This window comes from Egretta garzetta, unplaced genomic scaffold (genome assembly GCF_000687185.1).
Source record: "Egretta garzetta isolate BGI_Z169 unplaced genomic scaffold, ASM68718v1 scaffold89, whole genome shotgun sequence".
In the NCBI taxonomy this organism is placed as follows: domain Eukaryota; kingdom Metazoa; phylum Chordata; class Aves; order Pelecaniformes; family Ardeidae; genus Egretta; species Egretta garzetta.
The window spans coordinates 878,001-899,489 of NW_009269997.1; the positions used below are offsets into that span (position 1 = coordinate 878,001).

The following is a 21,489-nucleotide window of genomic DNA, read 5'->3' on the forward strand; positions in this document are numbered from 1 at the left end:
TAAAATACTGGGCTGCCACGGGCCACAAAACACAGTGACATGGGAAAAGGAGGAATTGTGGTAATCACTTCTCAATGCCATGAGATTATCCTCACCATCATCTGATCGCTATGTGACAAATAAGGGAGCAATGTACCTGGTTTACACAGTTGGTACATGGTGTTCCAGGGTTAAGCATGATAAATAGCACACCAAGATTTTGTATCTGGGTCGCAGTCTCTGAGCCTGCTCCCTCAGCTGCAGAGACATGCAAGTGGAGCAAATCTTCTCTTTACCCTGCCCAGCACTGTTCAAGACTCCCTGACTGAGGATAAAACAGCTTTGACGTACATGCTAATGATATCCTTCCAGTACCCTGCGAGCCCTAGGGTCCCTAATGCATGTGAAATCATCTGAAACCACCAGTGTATCAATGACAGTCAACTCTCGCTTCTCGATAATCTCCCTGAAGACCTGGGCAACTAGAAAAGCCCATGGGAGACACCATCATCAGTCCAAGGGACAATTGCCTGACAGAATCAATCAAACACCTCTGCCCAAATGCACCATGGCTGTCAAGATTGGCGCTACATGGCCTAGTATGCAAGCCACTGATTTTTGTTACCACTAAGCTACACCATCTTTACAGGTAAACTGACACACAGGTTATTTTCAGCACAAGGAATGACTTATTGAGTAGTTGAAAGAAACAAAGTAATCCACTTCATTGAAAGGGTTCCTATATTAAGTACGTTTTACATTCATGATTTAGGCATGAGCCTGACCAAAATCCCAGTGAAAGAAGATTTCCCTGGCTTTGGAATACAGCCCTACTTTTGCTCCAGTGGGGCCAAGAGCAGCAGGAGGACAGCGCTGATGGAAACTTGTGCAGGAGGAGTTACGGGAGCCCTGGTAGCAACCACAGCAGGGTGAGTAGGCAGCCTAGATATTATCCAGGCTGGGAAAATCAATGAGCAGCTCTGGCAGTGCCTGTACACCAGAGCTGAGCTAATAAAAACAAATCCCAGGGAATGTCAGCTTATGACAGAATGGCTCTTCCCGAGATGAACAACCATTTCCTCCCTTATTAAAAACATCAGTAGAAGAAAACAGCAGCCAAACAGAGCTGCCAGCAGCAAAGGACACATTCCTTTGCCTAATCTGTCCCTCCAGAAATGGAAAGAGTAATATGTTTGGGGGTGGAGGAATAAGAAAGCAGTAAATAAAAACACAGTGCCATCGACTAGCTCAGATATGACTACTCGGTGCCCGGTGGGAGCTGGCAGTGTGCTGGGCTGGGCAGAGACCCAAGTAGGACAGGTTTGAACTCCTGTACGTTGCTGGTGCTGCTCCTTGGATTTGTAGCTATCCAGGGCCATGAGGGTTCCCCCTGCCCTTTTTCCCCAACGCTGGTGTTGAGAGAGGACTGCTGCAACGACCTGGCTGTAATGCTTTGTGGCTAAGTGCAAAGGGCTACTTTAGAAGCAAATGGTTTTGTAGATGTGCCAAAAGTATCAGCTGGGCTACATGGATAGGAAGGAAACCCCAAGGTCTCCCGCAGTGCGTCTGGGCTGGCTAATGGCATTGCCTGCCGTGGCTATGCAGGCATGAGAGGTTTCGAGGGGGCTTTTCCCACTCTGTGGCCAAGAGGGACATGTGCTGGGGGGATCCCACTGCTTTAGCACCCATCCTCTCCCTCTTCCCCAAGGATGTGCTGAGGGAGGCAGGCAGCTCTGCTCCATGGTGGACACTGCACCCACAGACCTGGTACATATCCACCCTGTGCTCTGCAAAGGAGATGCTGTCATGAACCCAGGTATAAAGAGAGCTTAATTCCCACCTGAAACCCCTGTGTAACATCACTGTCTTCTGACTATGGCCATTTGAAATAAGGCTCAGATCCCTGAGCGTTCCTGCAAGGTGCTTTAGCCACCTTTCCTCTCCTTGCCTTAGTCCTCAAAGCTGCCTTCATATTCTGCACAGGCCACAGACCATCTTCCTCCTCCTCTGCCTTCCTTGTCAAGATGAAGGCCTCCTAGCAGAACCTTTTCCACCAACTTCTCCCTAAAATGCAATGGCCTTCCAGTGATTGCCAGAAGCAGCAGTCAGCACAAGCTGCAGAAACCCCTATGGCCAGAATAAAGCAATATGGGGGCAGGTTTGCACAGAGAAATGGGTACAGACCTCATGTCGCCGTGTGTTACAAACACTACTGTGGATATGGCAAGAGCCCAGAGTTTCCATCATTCTCACCAACACCACTGCAACTGAGATGCAGTTGAGGTGAGATTCAGTTGTGGAGAGAAGGAATGGCTTGGGACAATAATGGCATCCATCGTCCTGCCCTCCCATGCTGGCTGGATTTAGTAAAGTGGTGCAGCTCTGCTTACTCATAAGGCATCTCCAACCTGAGAAATTAGCTATGGCGGCTGTGCCAAACTCAGTGTAGACATCTACCTAGCTAAGCTGCAGGGTTGTTAATTTGAGTTCCTGGAAAAAATGTGGTCACAGTATCATCAGCTTCTGCTGTCACACTGATGGCCTTACCCCCAGCCTGGTGCCAGGGTACAGCTGGGACATGGCTCCACCACACCATGGCCACTACCTTCACTTTGGTCCTAGTGTTCACCCTGCTCTCAGCCAGAAATGAAAGGGGTAGCAAGAAATAGGGCTTGGCGCTGGCCAACAGGAGCTACTTGAATTGCACATTTTAGGACAGAGGATCAGGAAATCCTGCAGGGTGATGTTGTCCCCATGCTCTGTGTGGCACAGCTCCTTACTGTGCAACCAGTCCTGGCTCCCAAATCAGAGTCAAGAAAGGTGATGCTAAGCAAGTACATACCCATCGGACTAGGGGGAAAGTAAGCCGTGGCCAATAAGCTGCCGTGTGCTCACATTTCTGGCACCTGTAAGCACTGAACTAAGAAACTGCAGATTGAAGGGCTGAGAGTACATCCTTCTGAAGCCCAGTTCTAGATGTTTTCAGGTTGGACACCCAGAAGTGGCTACCTGAGATCTGGGTCAATGTTTTGGGGAACACACAGAGAAGGACCAGTGAGACATCCAACCTGGCAGAACTGGAAAAAGTAAGACACAACTAGGGCTCAACCCAAAACAACGTGTGTCAAACCGAGGGTGGGGAACTCAAGGAACTCCCTGGAACGACTTACTGCCCAGACAGACAAAAAGCGCAAGGACTGCTACCAGGTACAACTCTGAATCGACCCCAGAGGCACAGATTACTTGACCTAACAGGTATATTTGACCTAAAGTATAACCAAATGTGCTGTTTACAACTCCTTATTCTTGGAGTTCATCGACGTCACAGATTACTTTTCCTAACACAAGTTCAAATACTGCTGTATTTTGAATTTTAAAATCTCATTGAAGACAAGCATATTTAATAACTTTTCTGCTTAATTAAAATGGCTCTTAGTTAACAACATATTAGAATAAGTCTCTTCCTGCAATGTGTAATATATCTTTTTTTTTCAGAATTAACCCCTTTGATGGTACAAAACAATTTGTCTTGCAAAATTCATTACATAGTGGGTTTAGTAATTTCATTCTGCAGTTAGGGTGTTTTTGCAGTCCTGCACCCAATTCTGCTTTCATTCACTGCTGTTCAATCCCACAAGCACTAATATATGGATAAGCCAGCACTGCAATAACTTCAGCTTGCTCTTTATATCCGAAATGGCTGTATTGCTTTAGGCAATGGACCACTGCATTCTATTCAGACTTCATATATTTTTACTCCTTTCTCTCCTTAGCTTTACACTTCCATTCCCCAAATAATTAGCAGAGTGTAACGTGTTTGTGGTGTAGAATAACATCTGAAAGCTTCCGATTAATTGCTACAGTTAAAACACCTTTCTTTTTCCCCCCCTTTTTCTCTTGTTTTTTTTTATTTATTTATTTTTAGAAGAAGAGTAAGCTCTGGCATTCACTACATACTGATAGAAACATTTATCTACCCTGAGGTACCTTTGCTTATTCTGTTTTGGGTGATTTTTTTAATTGCATTTTCCGACCACCTCTGAACTTGTTTTCTGGCTGCATTTTTTTCCCATGGTACATTGAAGATGCATCTGCTATAATTAACATGATGCAAAGTGCAAGCTTATATGAAAAACAGCTTGTAAATTTTAAATAATTCTGAAGCAATTACATAGGTAGACTCGCTTATTTAACTATGGGCTCTGTCCCATGGCATGGGACCCAACATGCTTTTAGAGCATTTAAGGTTTATAACAAATATCCTACCAATTCAAACAATACATAGATATTTAACACGCATCTCATCTATGTTAAACATAGCTCATAATGAGACTGTAATAATTTTCCCTAACACAGGCCAAATGAACTTCTTAGCTGATGAAAACAGTGATTTGTTTCCAAGTCTTAAAATCTCTCTCCAAAGGGAGGTTCTCATATTTCCTGGTAAATTGTCCAACAGGGCAATGAATGCTGCAGGTCTGTAAGGTCATCCCTTGCCAGGAGGATGCATCAGCAAGGTCCAGCTCACAGGTCATTACAGTCCTGCTGTCCTCTTCCCATTCTAGCTGGGGCTCTGACAGCAGCTGGAGCGGTACCTGTGGGTAGGGGTCCATTGCTCTTCCCAGCAGCTGTGCATCCTGCCTGTGTGCACAGCAGGCTCTTGGTCTTGGGCACTGTTATTTACCCCACTGAAATATAAGGGTGAATAAGGAACTCTGGACCCAACTAATTTTAATAGGCAGAAAGCATCTTCAAATTAAAATCTCCTCCTCTTAATTGGGTACTATCCTATTAAGACTGGAAATGATCCCAGCAACTTCTACTCCTGAAGCACGCCAATAAATCCCCGCCGCTGTGGTCAGCCAATGTCATTTTCTGCCCCTTCGGACAAAGACATATTGCTGTTTCACACTAGAGAGCCAGACGGCCATCAATCACCTCCTCGGCAGTTCTACCTTCCAGCTCCGCCTTGCCACATACGCTCTGCTAATAATTAAATCCCAGCCCGTAACTCGCAGAGCAGCCACTGAGGTCTCCTCTGGAGAACACGCTCTTTTGCCACGCTACTAGGGAGGGAGATCATTCATGACCAGAAGTGACACTTGTCAAATTGGTGCTGGCTTTTGATTAAGGAGCAGGACTCCGATGTCCACTCCCCATGATGCCCAGCGTTCGGTCTCATTAGGCAGTGTGCTGCAGATACTCATTACACCAAAGGATGCTCCCTACAGATCCAAAAATCTGACAAACTGAAGTCAGTAAACTACAAATCTCAATTACAGGACAAAATTGTTACTGTTGCAAAATTCCCAGAATATTATTAATTATTGTGTGTACAACAGTCCTCTTTAGGGATCCTAGTCACTGGCCAGACCACCACTGCAGGAGAGGTCCTGCAGAAGCATGCAACATCCTTTCCCCATGGATGATTCCACCTCCAAGAAGACTAAAAGGTCTCTAAGGCAAGGAATGCCTTTTTGTACAAGACACGAGGCAACATGTCATGGCTCAAAAGCATGCCTAAGAGAGTGCAAGTCAATGAACAACAACAACCCCCATTTATTTTTAAATCTCCACTTTACAAACCAGCAGGTATTCTGCTGCCAACACCTTAAAAGTATCTCATTGTAACAGCATAAGGAATGCCATACAAGCCACCTCCTAGATCTACCAAAGGCCACATGGCCAGCTTCACCAGCAGACTGGAGCAGGATGGTGCCTACAGGTAGAGAAAAGTAACAAGCAGCTGGAGGGAAGCGTTGCAGTTGTTTGCAGGGTATGCACCTGCCTTTGCCCTCAGACCGCGATCATCGCTAAAGAGGACATGCCAGGAAGCTCTTCAGTTGCATCAAAGTGGAGCCAATTTGGCTCTTGCAGCAATGATACTTTGGCTGCAGCCAAATGATAAAACATGACCTGAAAGTCTTGAGGGCACTCATTAACTCCCAGGAACAGCCACCGGCTAACAGCACACTGGCTGGGCACTCGGGAAGCTTCCAGCTGTAACTCTTTCCAACCTGTTGGCTGAGCATGGACAAGCAAGGGTCACACATTCTTTTTCTGCAAGATGAGATAACACCAGTGCTACTAGTCTAATGAGGTTTTGGCGAAATGCTGTGCAGACAAGGATGACCTACTTGCAGTTTGGGAAGAGGCTTGTTCGGCGCTAGCCTGTGTCCGCACCATGCAGTAGGATCACCCTCATTCACATCAGTGGAGTGGAAAGCTATCTGCATTTCTCAGGTGCAACCTCTGACTGCAGTGACTCAGGTGCATCTGTTAATTCCAGGTAGGTGTTAATAGCCAAACGCACATTTCTTTTGAAAATTCAAGCAGTTGCAGGAAACTGGCAAAACCAGACTTGGAGTGCAGAATGCCATTAACCTGTAAACATGTGCTCTGAATAGGCCATTTCTTCAGCCATTTCCCAGGATAATGCCACAGCCATTTAATGGCATGTCTCCTGGACTGGTAGTGACTCCTGCAGAATACAATGGATATGTCATCCTGCAGCAGCAGCAGATCTATCCTGCCCCTCTCAGATGGACCCAGCTGTTGTGGCAAATGTGCTGCCAGGCTCCCTTTTTTTTTTTTTTGCAGAGCTTTAGTCATGCATGATGGTGCTTTAATATATATATTTTTTTGCAGCTCTTCACATTCCTGTTCGGATTATCAAGTGAAACAAAAATATACAAAGGAGTGACACTGGAAGACTATTTGAGAAAAGGTCTTTTAAAACCATAATAGCTTTTATGGTTATGCAGCCATGGAAGTGGCTCTGAAATGTTCTGCCTGCATGGAGGATGCCAGATCCACATCTAGCTCAGAGCTGTGGATTCTGCTGCAGTGGCAGGCACATGAAATAGAGACACGACAACACAGAAAATCACTAGGCCAAAACCTTTTGGGCATCAGGGCCTTCTCCTCTTCTTTCTAGAGCAGCTGACACTGTTCTCAAAGACAGCCAAGAAAAAGACAGCTCAGGAAATGGAGGACCATCTCAACCATTCTCCTGTTCTTGAAAAAAATCCCAAATGTGCACTTCATTCCCCAAGCCACTGCTACCATGAGGAACGTCTACTTTCAGGAGCAACTTCTTTAGCTCCGGTGGGGATCATCATGTGGGAAGTCAGAATTACACCATGGACCTAAATGCAGGCAAGGGAACTAGCTGATCATGTACTGGCCTTGGGTAGAGGTACAGTCTATGCAGGATGGTATAAGAAGCTTCTCTTTTATGTGTAGCTCGCTGTCACATAGTGAGACGCAGAGAATGTATCTTTTTCCCCTAGTTGGAAGCTGGAAAATACTTTCAGCTCCACACATGCACCTCACACAAACATGTGCAGCTGTGTATCTGCAGCTGTTGCAAACAGGACACACAACTTGCACTCCAGGAGGAAGGCTCTGCATGCTTCTGTCCCGCTACCCAGGGTGCTTGCTAGTCCCAGGTGGCACAGTGAGGACCCCACGAGCAAGGACCCACCCAGGAGATGTTCTGCATCAGTAAGCAAAGTATGTGGCAACAGCTAATTCTGCTCACTTGTCATCCTCAGCTCAGAGCTGCCCATGTCAGCAGTTCAAGACAGGCTTTGCACTGGTGTGACTATCTCCTGTTTCACCATACAGCAGAAGGAAGATTTACACCAGAAGGTTTCTACTGTTAGAGTTACTGTCACAGAACAATTTTCCTGCTCGGCTCCATTTGCAGTAACAAAATTGTGTTACATTGGCCACTTTTCCCGCTCAGTGCATTGACAGCCTGTGAATCTGGAACACCTACCTTAACTTCCACATGTGCCATCAGGACAGCAAAGTTGGTTAGGTGATTGCAGGAGCATGTGGTGTGTGTCTTGTTAGTTGTCAGGAGGCGACATCCCTGGGTGGACCAATACCCTGTCATTGTACGCTTTGTATAGCTCCAGAACGAACAGTTTGGATTGAAATTTTCTTCTGACTGCTGTAGGGAAGAAATGAATAAATGCAATAAAAATGATAGGGTTTCAGAGATTTCTAAATGTACTTTTTTTTTTTTTCCAGAGGCATTTTGTAATTCTCACCCTTTTAATTTTGGATAAACAATCAGCAGTGGTTTATACATCAAGTACTACTTGCCGATACCAGAGGAAGTTAGATTGTTGCTGCTCTTTGCTAATGCAAACTTAGTTCTTTGTTCTTGATTAATTTCAGCCATAGACTAAATCCAGCTCTTCAAAATCAGATTGCTTCATTTGCATTGCAGAGCAGAGAAATTAATTGCTTTAAGCAATCAACTTTTGCAATGACTGTGCTTGGCTAACAGGAGGACTAGCTGTCCTCTTTCACTGTAATTCCACTTTCCTCTAATACCGCCTGCCACCATGATAAAATAATATTATGGTCTATTCTAATATATTGGTAGTTTTTAATTACAGAATGACGTGTGTCAGCAACTGAGCAATGGGCATCAGCTCAAAGGAGACTCTTTCTTTACTTTTATTAATGCAATGTAAAAGAGACATTCTCCATAAATAACACAAAGTGCAAAGGAACAAATGTATAATTCAAAATCTAATCAAGGACTGCTGGGGGCCTCGCATCAGCCAACTTTTGCATCACTTTGTTTTAGAAATTGGAAAAAAAAAAAAAGTGCTTTTTGAACTCACTCACCTTGATGTGCTTGACAGTAAACACCACGGGATCAGCTAGGTAAACCTTATTGCTGAACTCTTTGTTTATTGCTGCCGTGATGACAGGGGAGTTGACAATGACGGAGTGATTAGTTGACATTGCTTCTGTTCCCAACTTCATGCTGGCATTCTCCGTTGAGAGATAGGTGCCCAGGTTGTTGTACAGCACAAAAGCCACCCTGATTTCACCTAGAAGAGTATTAAGAGGTTAGATAGCCAGGTCAGTGCACTGGGGTTTTTTTCAGATGACAAATCTCTTCTCTGAACTAACCTTAAAACTTCTCTGAGAAAACGTGAAAGGACCAAGATGTGGCATATGAAAACTCACTTCCTCCTGCCAATCCTAATGAGCACAATGAGGTGCAACAAGCTGTCCATGGATAAGAAGGGCAGAGCTGCCTCAAAACAAACTTTTTTAAGCAAACAGATCAGCAGAAGACAGAAAGAGAGGGTGGGCTTATTTTTGGTGTCAGTGGGTGTAACTGGCTCCAGAGAAAAGAGGCCAGGTGGCCTGTTTCCCACCTGACATAACACTTTATTATCCAGGCTATGCATGGGAAACATGTTTTCTTCTGGCCTGCCACAGAGATGCAGTATAAAACTATAATCTAGTCCATTAATAAATTAAGACTACCTCAGAAAGCTGTGGGAGAAGGAATCCAAAACTTTCCAACACAATTCCAATCTCACATGAAGGGTAAAACAAAATTGCAGAAATTTCATTAAAAAATATGTTTCTTTTCTTAATTTGCCAATCAGATATCCCCTCTTCCACAAAAAAACACCATTATGGAGCCTGCAGAAAAAACAGGCTACCAGCCAACTGTTTTTAACTGAAACCATCCAGTTTGCCTTCTGTTTTGCACACTATTTCACAGGCTATAAATAAGAATTGAATGTGATTAGTTTGCCTTTATATGTATTAGTTCTGGGGAGGTATTTTTTTTTTTTGTTTCTATAGGAATCACCCCAGCTTCTGAGGAAGGTGAACCACTGATGACTCCAAAGGTCTTTCCCAACCTAAATCTTTCTATGATAATTTTATTTTTAGCTCTTTGGTGACCTCTGGGCAGGTGCCAAGCTGGTGCAAACTGATGGAGCTATCCTCATTTGACCAGAATTCCGGTGATACAATGCTTAGAAATACAGACTTCCCCTTCCTCACTGCCAACACAGCTTCTCCTACAAATCTCCAAAGCCTGCTAGAAGAGTAAAACTCCTGCCCCACTGGAGTTTTGCTATGCATCTTGGGTTTTATGCTGACTCTAAAAGAAATACTTCCTTTCAAATCCTACACACAAAGGTGCCAAACTCCATGAAGGAAGTCAATGGTGAAACTTTATTTCTGAACTACTAGACCAAACTTTTCTCTCAACAGGTGTCAGAATTTTTTGGCAGTTTTAATGCATCTGGTCTGGCTGTACTACTGCCCTATCACTCCATGTTTTTCCTGCAGTGATCAAAGCCTGTACTAGGAGTGCTTTTCCCCTGCACACAGGTTAAATTTTAAAGGAACTCAGAAACAGGAGCATGTTAGGCCCATTAGTAGAAAGCCTGGGAGTTTGAAGTTGGTCTATAGTGGGGCTGCAGAGATCAACAAACATGTCTGCTCAAATCCCTGGTCTAGAAATAAATGGCTTGGCAGCATGAAGACCATTCACATGTAACATCATCTTTAATTTTTGCTATATCAGGAGGTTCATAAGCTTCAGAGAGAAAGGCAGTGAAGATTTAGATTCATAACAGTTAATCAACCTTTTCTGCCATGTTGGTTCATTATTAATATTTGCTACTACTGTTTCTTCCCTCTCCCTTCTCAGATATTTGTATAGCGCCCCACTGTGAAACAGTTTACACAAACAAGCCTCTTACTCCATCTGAAGCCTCCTACTGCAGACAACAGCAGTTAATAGCACTTCTCTGGACTCAGCGCTGTGCCCCAACAGCCACATCATCTAAGGATCTGATGCATTTTCACCAGCAGGCAATACTCTTGAAGGCTGTGAGTCACTTAGCAATATAATATATTCCCATTCAGCCACCTTAGCTTGCAGTCAAGGATGAGCAACGGATGCTACCATTAATTTAAATAATAACACAGTGATTAACACCATACATACAACTGGTTAAACACAAAACAATGCCTGAAGCACAACCGATTCATGAGGCTGGCGTGGCCAGAGGTGCTGGACCTACCATTTCGACCATTTTGTTTCAAGGTGTTTGCTGACAGCTGAATGGCGCTCCCATGGCCCATGTTCTGGGGAAACTTCAGATCTTCCAGATTCCCATCTGTGCTTAGTCTTGCAACTTCCAGCTCTGTTTGCAAGAGAGATCGACAGTAAGAAAAATCTCTTCCAAAATAATCTTTGACATGATGCTTCAAAGCTACAAAATGGTGTTCCAGACCATCTGAGAGCAGAGGAATCAACCTACAGTGTTTCATGCTAGACTCTGTTTGGGCTCCTATTTCTTTTTAAATCTTTGCCCTGAAGAAGTTTTAAATTTAATTAAAAAAAAAAAAAGCAAATAAATTTTACTCTCTGTGGAAGACAAAAGACAACCAGTTCTTGTAAACAAGAACCTCAGGATATTAAGGACAATGGTTAAAATGAAAATCTGAAAATGTTAGTTCTTTGCCACTGGCGATTGGTACTTTCTGTAAATGTTATCAGTGCTCGGCATCTGTATTCATAGAAATAGAAAGAAGAGTTGTTCTCATTTTACATATGCACAGTGGGAGTGCTGGTGCTTTCCATCATGCTTGTTTTTTAATTAAAATCAACAATCAGCCAAATAAAGACACAAATTTGTATGAAATGAAACACAATTGCATTACAATGAACAATCTCCCTGTGAAGCGGTGCTCTTATTGCTCTAGCACAGATTTTGTCCTCAAAGTCAGTAGTAATAAAGGCAGGTTAGGTGCTCATTTTCCATGGGATTTCAAGGGTAGAGAGCTGCCTTATTCCTTTAGGCTCTTTTGGAAAGTCTTTTAAGCCCTTCAGACAAAGGGCCAAGACATATCTAGCAAATTGCTCTCCAGTCAATCTAGGGGCCAAGACCAAAGACAGGTTTCCCAGCCTTTACTCTCCCTCTGGGTCCTCTTGCTATTTATGGGATCTGTCCCTTACGGATGTTGTCAGTGTTTTCCCGGACAATGTCTGTCTTCAGCAGGTTATCAGCCAGCACGAAAGCACTGTCCTCCACAGTGTCAAGTAACTTGGTGGCTGCGCGCTGCTGTTCGCTTGCGTTCAGGTCCCTCCATGCATTCAGAGCCTGTGGCTGCAGGAGGTTGTTCACCGTCTCCACCATGGCCTGCAAGGGAGAGGGATCAAATGAGAAAGGGATCTAGTGAACTTAAAGCACCATTGAGACCTCTGACGTACTCTCATTTCCCATCCTCCACACACATCAGCTTATAGGGAGAGGACAGTATCTCATTTCCCCACCCATTGGGGCAGCCTGCAATGGAGCTAGGCATCATTTATCCCATCAGATGGGAGAGGGAGGAAAAGTTGATTTTATTCTAAATGCAGGCTGGGAATAGCGCTTTTATGCTTCCATGATCAGCAGCTCTGGGCTTGGAGTAAGAAGGAATTAGGGAGGGGCGGAGGGGAGATGAGGAAATCATTAAGGAAACACACAGAAAACAGATTTCAAAACCCATCTGTGAAGCAGGTTGCTGCTACCTGCAGCCCCAGAATTGAAGAGCAGGCCTGGGGCACCCAAGGAAGGTATTTAGTATCTACAAGGGCTACGCTCCTTAGAGCGTTTCCCACCATGTAACCTCTGGCAGGCAGTCATGAAGACACAGAGACAGTTGAGCGATGCCACTTCATCCAGAGAAGCAGCAGGTGCCTGTGGAGATTCAGTTAAGACACTACATTTCAAACCAATCCATTCAGAAAAGAGTCAGCCTCGCGGTAGCAACTTCAGTCCCTCCTGCGGCGCACCTTCCGCCCTGGGCTACCACGCACAAAGAGCTCTCCCATGGAGAACTTCCCACAGGTTAATCTGGATGCGCATCCAGGATCACACAAAACCGTACTGGCCTCATGATTGCAAAATTACAGCGGTAGAGCCTACCCAACCTGAAGGTTTTGCTCAGTCTAAAACCCCTGCTTAGTTACTAACCAGAGCTGACTCAACTACCTTCCAGCTAACATTTTTTAATGAGACCAGCTGTACCAGTTGGTAGAACTGATTGTGCAGAGGAAAAGAAAAAAAAAAAAAAGGTACTTTGATCACGCTTTCTTCTGCTAGCTTCTAGCCACCAGGTAGGTCTGCCCCACAAAGAAACCCCTCCACTGCCAGCTAATGCTGACTACAGAAACCAACCTTCCCTTTGAGATGAAGCTGTATTCTTAATAATTTTCTGTACACTGAACATGTAGGCATCAAACCCACACCTCTGTTCTGCAAGGCAAGGACAGTCCCATGGGATTTCAACATGTTGCAAGCCTAAAGGATGCCCCATGGGCTCACTTTCATGTAAATACTTCAGCATTTACTTCTGATTCCCGTTTCTAAACCCACCTGTACATGATGACATGTGAAAAGAAGACATGGCACGGCCAATTCTCCAGCAGAGCCCTCAGGAGGAGTGTTAGAATGGCAACACATGGCACAGAGAGTGCGGGGCATCCTGACACACTCACCAGTCATGGTCAGACACAAATGTGCAGTGGGAGAATATAATTGCATCAAACCAGAATTTGATTTTATTGCTATATCCAGGTGACCTTCAAAAAAAAGTCAGTTACAGCACGGTCCAGGGAGAAGCAAAGACAGCTAGACCTACCACTACTGGTACTTTTAATCCCAGCAAAGACATTTCACTGAGGCCATGCCACGTGCATCTTCATCCTACACGTCCTTGAGGTTGGAAGGTTTCTCATACCACCATGGTTCCTATTGTAAGACTGAGTCAGAACTGGGCTCCTCTGACAGTACAAAGCTCCTACTCTCCAACCTACATTTATATATGATCAATTATCTCATTTGTTCTTGTGCCAAACCTCTCCTGTACCTTAAACAGATCTTCCCCTTCCTGGCAGCTACTGCCCTGGTCTCTTGATTAATAGTCAACATTTCTCCTGAGCCTCACAGCTTCGCTTCCCTAAGTATGGAGTAACCCATGCTTCAACCACTGAAGCAAACTGAAATGGCTGAAAATCTTGTCCTCTAGTGCTACTGCAAAAATCTTTCTGCTGTCAAGACTTTACAATCCAGGACTGGAATCCCTTTCTCATTTGCTGTTAAGTGGAACTCATTAACCATAAATCAATTTCTTAAACTGATTATTAAACTGATTTTCCTAAATAGTCTAAAAATCACCCTAACACATTTAATATGCGCACACGATAAGCTGTCTGACTTTAATAGTCAAGAAGAAATACTAAAAATCCATAGCATTTAAGTGGGTTTTTTTTCAGTGTTTTAAAACCTGGAAGACTGATCTCTGTAGCTCTTAATAAAATTCTGTAGTTTACTTTGGTAGCTTATCTCTTTACAGGCAAAAAGGAGGTAGTATGCTTGTCTAGTGACCAAAAAGCTTGACTGTTTTTCTGTGCAGGTTCTACACAACCTGGTGTTTTCTTGCAAAGATCTTTAATGCACTAAAGCAGAAAATGAGGATATTTCTTGCCTTTCAATGTTATCATGGAGGCTACAATTTGCCTTCCATTTAGCTCAGCTACTAATGGTGCCTTTAAATCTCTGCTAAAACAACAGCCTGGATACTTTTGTCAATATCTGAATGGTGGAAAGAGTCTTTGCAGCAGATCCAGCTCCTGGCTCTGGATGGAAAGGTAATGCCTATTTGTCAAAACACAAAAAAGATGCCAAAATGTTTGTGTTACAGTGAAACATCTCCTGCAGAGATTTTTCCCCAGAAAAATTATTTTATTTAATGCATTTTTATAATTTTTTTTTACATCTGTGTGCATTGTGCATGCAAAGTCTGATAGAGAATACCAGTTAGACCTGATGTGCCACTTCCCGCACAATGTGTACTCTCCAACCTATGGGCGTGGTGCCGATAAGCATCCATCCTCTTGAACTGACTAACCTGAAACCAGCCACTTCACATCACTTTGGATCTGGGGTCTGATGCAAAAGCTCTGGAAAGATTTCCAAGGACTTTGGGGCAGGTCCTTAGCACGTATCTGAACAAAGCTGGTAGACTGTCTTCATTGGCATTACATCTGAGATGAATTTAGTCCATAGCTTTTCCCAGAGGGTCACTCCTCTCACCTGTCTCAGTGCATTAATCAAGTGTTCCCCGCATTATATTTCTGAGTGCAGCACTTAATTATGGCTGAGTGCTTCGGGGTGAAGCCAAGGAGATGAGGTGCTAATGAAATGTTTGCATTTTGGACAGGAACTGAGGTAGGTGTTTAAATGAAACAAAACAGCTGTTAAAGCAACAGTGTCTCTTGAGACAGGCATGCCAGCTGCGAAAAGTTGGGCAGGGGAGTGGGAACTGTGGGAAGGCATGCACATGGGACAACGATTGGCCTATGTCTTTGCATTTAAGCTGAGCAGTCATGGTTTAGTAAGGTTTGGCACTTGCTCCAATGACTTTGTGGTCTGATGAAGCTCCAGCATAGAAGAAGCAGCAGTGCCAAGCTCCCGGGAAAAATCTCTCTGTGACCAGAGGAAGGAGGGTGAGCCCTGACAGAGGACCTTTGAAATGAAGAAGGCATGAGATAGGTGTGCTCAGGAGCTGATGGCGTGATAGGTTTTACCTGAGATCCCTGGTGATCCTGATTAAGATGGGGACTATTCAGAGGGAGCTAGGGAAGTTTTAACTTAGTTACAATCCCACCTCACTTTAAGAATTTAACATGCAGCCAAGTCAGGAGCCCAGATGCTCTCTAGTTTCTCTCCCCACTGAAAGTAGAAGGAACTACAGCAAGTATTATCCCTATTTAGGTGCCCAAAGTCACATGAGATTAATACTATCCCTGAAGAACGCAACACCTATTAAAGGATGCTGCATGTCTACCTCACTGAAGACCTTGTCCTTACTTCCCAAGCTAAAGGACTTCCTCTGCAGTGGTTTTCTTCTCTTTCCTTGCCTGATCCCTCTTCCAAATGCAGCTCAACTGGGTGAAAAATTTCCAAAGCACCTTTGTGAGCCTCATGCAAAGTAAAAATGTGGGGCTTGGAGCCCAAACATACTGCAACGTCACCCACAGCATGGCACCAAACCCGTGCCACAATTTCTAGGGCTTAATGAATAGACAGACATATGCCCAGGGAGAAGGACAAAGGTAACTCAAATGACACGAAGGGAAAGCTCTCACAAGACATAGCTTGCTTGTTTGTAGCCTAAGATCAAATGCAGGAGGAAGGGCATGGCAGAAGGGAATCAAGAAGGAAGACTTCCAATCTGCCTTTCTATCACAAGATGTGTAGGTGTAGCTGTATGCTGCCTGTGACGTCAGGGTACCTATACATGCAAAGCTAAACCCTCTAAATACAAGCCTAGAAAGAGCAGCCATCCTGGGTCAGAGAATATCAGACTCAGTGGACCTTTCATGTCTCCAACAGTGACTACAACTGGACTTCGAGAGAAGAGCAAGAACATGCCAAGCAGAGAAGACAAATCCCATGACGGTGATGCCTTTCATTATGTGGTTATATAGCAACACAAAGTGTACATTCAATGTAAATAAATGTTAATAAATTACAGAGGAAGATTTTTTCCCAAATAAGGGCATATGCTCATGGTTTCTTCATTTTGTCCCGAGGTTACAAAACAGAAACAAAATGTAAACCTCACTTCTCAGACACTTACAAATTGATATTAAAAAAGATATTGTCAAAAGGCAACTAATTAGGAGTCTTACAGTAATTATACATTACTAAAAGGCCAATCATACATATCCCATTGATTTCCTTTGTGTCAGCTGCTTCATCTGTAAAACTGAATTTTGCTTGTTCATTTATTTTTATTTTCTCCCCCTCTAGAAACATCTAGTGAGAATACCTGGCTATGTGACACACAGTTTAAACTTAGGAGAGGAGTATATATACAGTAATACCACATCCATTTATTTATCTCTCATTGTAACAACATCCAAGGGCACTGCTCTTTGACAAAAGCAGATTCTGTAATACAAAATCTATCTTTAACTGGGAGTCAACACTGGAAATAATTAAGAGATGTTAGATGTACTCATCTCATTACCAAATTTGGAACCAGATTGCATTGTGCTATGGTGCTTAAGCACAGCAACCCTAACCTTAGAAAACCAGCAGCTCTCCTAGAGTTAGGACCTCTCTAAACCCTTATTTTGGCCTCTCGCTGAGCAGCTGATGGAAGAACAAAAACCCTAGCAAACTTACAGCTGGAGAAAATACTGCTTCATGGCAAGTGAATACCAGCAGGCCCTACAGGAAATACTGGTTGAATCCTTCTTCTGAGTATTTTTCAAATACGCAGTTTGTCCTTCCTTACAAAGGAGCACCTCCCTATGAGGAGATGGAACACACCGTGTACATCATTTTGCATGGAACCTACATCAAACTCTTACCTCCCATAGCAGCTTTGGGAGAATGAGGGCAGTGGCACAGGGCATTAAAGCACCCTTTTGCAATGACATCTCTAATTAAAATATCTGCATTTTATAACTTTTAAAGCTCTGTCTCATACTGCTAACACTTGTCTTCCTTGATCTCACAGGAATATTTCAATGCAGTGTACTTTCAAAAATTAGGATAGAAGGAGATACAGCAACGAGGCTGTGCTTTGCATCAGTAAACTAAAATCATGGCTGGCACATGAAACAGGAAGTGTTTGTGCAGATACCCCTGTACTGAAGGTATTTGCTGGCACAGCCTCATCAAAAAAGGTTTGCTCACCCTTTCTGAGAACACCAGCACTAAGACTGTAGATTGCGATCACAGAGGCACAGCCTCAGGCTATGCTTACAGTATGAGGTTCTGGTCCTTTCTGAGGTCTCCAGGTACTGCTCCAAAACAAGTGCATCATCATCTTTATTCAAAGCATGTAAAAACATTACTAGCCCACTTTTTAATAGCAGCTCGAGGTTTTATGGCAAATCAGTAGAGAAAAAAAGCACAAAAACCCTTTCAGGTCCACAGTGCACAGTGAAAATGAAAAACCCGTCAGAGAGCAGATGCACTGAAATGTGGATATGGTTCAATGATCACAACGTTATGCTCTTTTTTCCTTTCTCCTACTGGAAAGCGGTGGTACTTTAAAAAAGCTTGCTGCTTCCTTGCTCAAGAACAGCTGGTTTTGCTCTGTATTCACATGAAACACACAGTGCTAAAACAAAACCTTTTCTCAAGCTATCAATATTTGCAAGCCTCCAAACTAATTGAGTTAAAGGCACAATCAATGCCATTGATGGCAAGGTCTGCTGGAAGTTGTGTGATTCTTGCCTGTGGCCAGAAAAAGCACCAGTACAAGAGGAAACTCTCATTAACTCTGAATGTACCTGGTGCAGCCAGAATGGGCCCCTTGGAGAAGAGGACCAGCATGAAAGCATGGAACTGGGCATGCAAGGAGCCACTTCTGGTTATTGCATTGAAAGTGACCAGCTCAGGAAATGACATCTCTTTCTAGAGTGGCAAATGAACGGCACCCCAATCCCACTACACAGGGGTCAAAATCAAACTGGAACAGTCACCCTCTCTGTGGGACTTCAGGTCAAAAATAGATGCACGTCATTTCTTCAGCTTCCTAAAGAACAAAGATGTCCTTTTGGCTAAATGATGGCGTTAAATCCTACTTCTTAGCTGAGAAGTGCCTTCAAATCTGCCTGACAAGGCTCTTCACCCTCAGATGTTTTTTTGCCTTGTCATTTATTCTTTTAGTACCAAATTAAAATTTTTCTCTGGTCAAAGCATAAGTAAGCACACTGGAAACAATTTCTTAGAGGGAAGCCCAGCCACTGCCTTTTTACAAAGCAGTAAGATCATCACAAAACAATTATTATAGTCAACGAACTGGACAAACACATATTTAGATTGAAACTAGCTGAACCACAATGGGTGCTTAAAAATAAATAAATCATTAGAATATCTATCACTAATCACTAGCCTACTACCAGAGTGGTGACTGGCAACTGATGGTATCAGTTTTGGTGAACTGAGTCAAAACTCATGGCAAAAGCAAGAGGAGATCTTCCCCAGACCTTGCAGAGGAATTGCTAAAATTGCTCCACAGACTGAGAGTAAAGCCTCTTAAGAAAGAGCATGCAACCTTCTCTTTTCAACTCTACAGCAAATGTTTATGCCGTGGCTACAGAACTGTACTGACTCAGAAATGGCCTGAATTTCAGCAGCACTGAGAACTCACTGCAGTGAGAAGAAAAGCACTGACCTTTATTAAAATTAGGCCATCTACAAAATGCTTAACTATGGAATTAATGGTCTTGCACTAGGCATGCAAGGTTTGCAATCTTGGCCTTGAACTACCAATAATCTCCTAATGGGAGCACACAAAAAAATAGGAGATCTGAGAAATAGATGAAGGTTACAAATTACAGGTTATGGTTTTGCTTTGCTTAGTATACGAGAAAGAATATTTTAAGGTCAGAAGGCATCTGTAGGACTGAAATAAAAGGAATTGATTGGGAAGAAGGAAATAACATACGATCTATTTCATCTAATGAGATCTTCCCTGCAGAATAAGCTGAGAACTGCATTTATGAATCATCTGTATTTGCTGCCCTACTGTTCAGGATTTGAGACTATACAAGCAACTGCTAGAGTAATTACACTGGGGAAGTGAGCAAAGCTGTAGCAAGAAAGGAAAATGGCTTGCAAACAAGAAACAGCTCTTCGACAGAATATCCATAGCCTTCAAGGGAACTTCTAGGGAGTCCATGAGACTCGTCCTTTCTTCCAACGGTCCAAATCAAAGGGACATCTCACACTGACCTCTACGACAATTTATACTGAGACTTTTTACCAGTGCCATGAGATTCCAGGACTGACTCAGCCTAAAGCAGAGAGTAGGCACATAGCAATGCAGAAAATGCTAGATATTATTCTCAGTTTTGCTATGTTACATGTGGGCACATAACCATAGGTGTAGCTCAGTTGTAGGTAGAGGAATATGCGGTCACCTTCCTTTTAAATATTTATGCAAAGAGTTTTGGAGTCCGGTGACAAACCCACGGCTGCTGCTTTGATCCTCCTCTCCCCTAACAACAAGCTCACCACAGCAGAAACACGCAGGGTGGGGATTTCTAGTTTCACTCTTGCTGACACAAATCAAGTGCGGGTTTCTCAAGCTGTGAAGTATATTAAGTTCACAGAGTTTTAACAAAGGGCTACCAAACTGCAGAACCCTGCTGCGAGTCACACTTCTTTCAGATGTCCTTTTAATTATATTAAATAAAAGTTTTGGGCACTTTGATGCTGATGGGCAAACATCTCGATCTCTTGAAAAAGCTGCTGAAAGTACTCCCTGTAGCTATAGTTAATATATAACATTGTATGCACACTGCTAGCCAATTTATTCCAGCCACTTTAACAATGATACCTTGCCTGACACACTGCGCAGAATAGCATCAGGAGTCGAGCAATGCGCAAATCATTAGAGGACTCTGAAAGTTGTTTGACACGCACTGCAGAGCTCTTTGTCACACAGCCAATTAAGTGACCAAACAAGGAACTCTAAAATCCTCATTAATTTGCCCCTTTCTATATAAATGGAGGTTGGAGTCTTTCTCGTCACAGGCACAACAAGAACACAAGTAAACGCAGCATAATTCAATTTACGCTTCCTCTCAGAGCTACAAGTTTCTTTCGTCTAGTCTTCACAGAAGTTGGGACCAGCCATGCAAGCAAGAGAGAAGTGGGACAAACAGAATTAATCCTCTTTAAATAGCACTAAGTCCCAGATGCACCTTATATCTGCTGAGAGCTACTAGGTTAGCAAAGAAAAAAGTCTCTTCTACTCAGCTCTAAACTTAATGCCTTGAATCCTCTGAGGAAACCCTTTGATTTTTTGCTTAGTACAGCAATTCAAACAGCCCATGTTACAAGCGTGAAGTGTTCAGGAAACTTCCAGGAGAATCAGAAGAACAACTTTGACTGCAACCACCCGCCACTGCCTGCTCCTTGCAACCTGCCAGCAGCTCAGCACTGGCTTCATTGGTGGCTCCGTTGACACCTGCACCCAGAAGCTCTTGCGATCTTCAAGAGCGGGTGGCACCTCCACAGTCTTTGCCATTTGCTGTACAGATAAGCCCAGAATTACAAAACAGAGCAAGCTGATTTACAGGACAGCCCAGAGGATGGCAGGAACCAGACCAGCAAACATCATTAGACAAGGAAAACGCTGCAAAAGCAATGCTCCCTCCTTCCACCCTTCCCACAAAGCTGCCACTCAGGCTATCTACTGTATTCACCAGCTTCCAGCTTTAAAGCCACCAGACTGGCTTTAAAAAATAAAAAAAACCCAAAAGAATGAGAAGGCTGTGAAATTTTTGTCTTCCGAGATCTGCATCCCAAACCCAGCATGCAATTTCACATAGGAAGAGGCTGCTGGCTGGCACCACATGGAAAGACATTGGCCTCATGATAACCCAGAGCTCCAGCCCACAAATCCAAGTGAAGCCAGGAGGTGAGCTCAGATTTTGCAATCAGGTGCACGTATGTGACAAAAAGACTCTTACATGCCTGGACATGGTATGGGCCTTTATTAAATCTTGTGTTTCCAGCTACTAAATCTTACAGCAAAATTCTCTCATTTTTTTCCCCATGTTTAAGTTTTCTGTGTCAATATGGCCTCACTTATTGCAATATCTGAGCACTCAGCCTTTTCTTTTCTTTACTACCCCACCTCCAA

At 43.6% G+C, this 21,489-nt stretch overlaps 1 protein-coding gene across 1 annotated transcript in view; it reads right to left on the reverse strand.

The window, feature by feature from the left end:
• The window catches only part of ADGRL3 (adhesion G protein-coupled receptor L3), a 271,134-nt gene that overhangs the window by 61,289 nt on the left and 188,356 nt on the right, over positions 1 to 21,489 (reverse strand). The window contains exons 10-13 of the mRNA XM_035902812.1: positions 11,783 to 11,966; positions 10,845 to 10,967; positions 8,629 to 8,837; positions 7,763 to 7,939 (exon numbers count right to left, since the gene is read on the reverse strand). Of these exons, the coding sequence (XP_035758705.1) occupies positions 7,763 to 7,939; positions 8,629 to 8,837; positions 10,845 to 10,967; positions 11,783 to 11,966 (693 nt within the window). The remainder of the gene's footprint in view (positions 1 to 7,762; positions 7,940 to 8,628; positions 8,838 to 10,844; positions 10,968 to 11,782; positions 11,967 to 21,489) is intronic.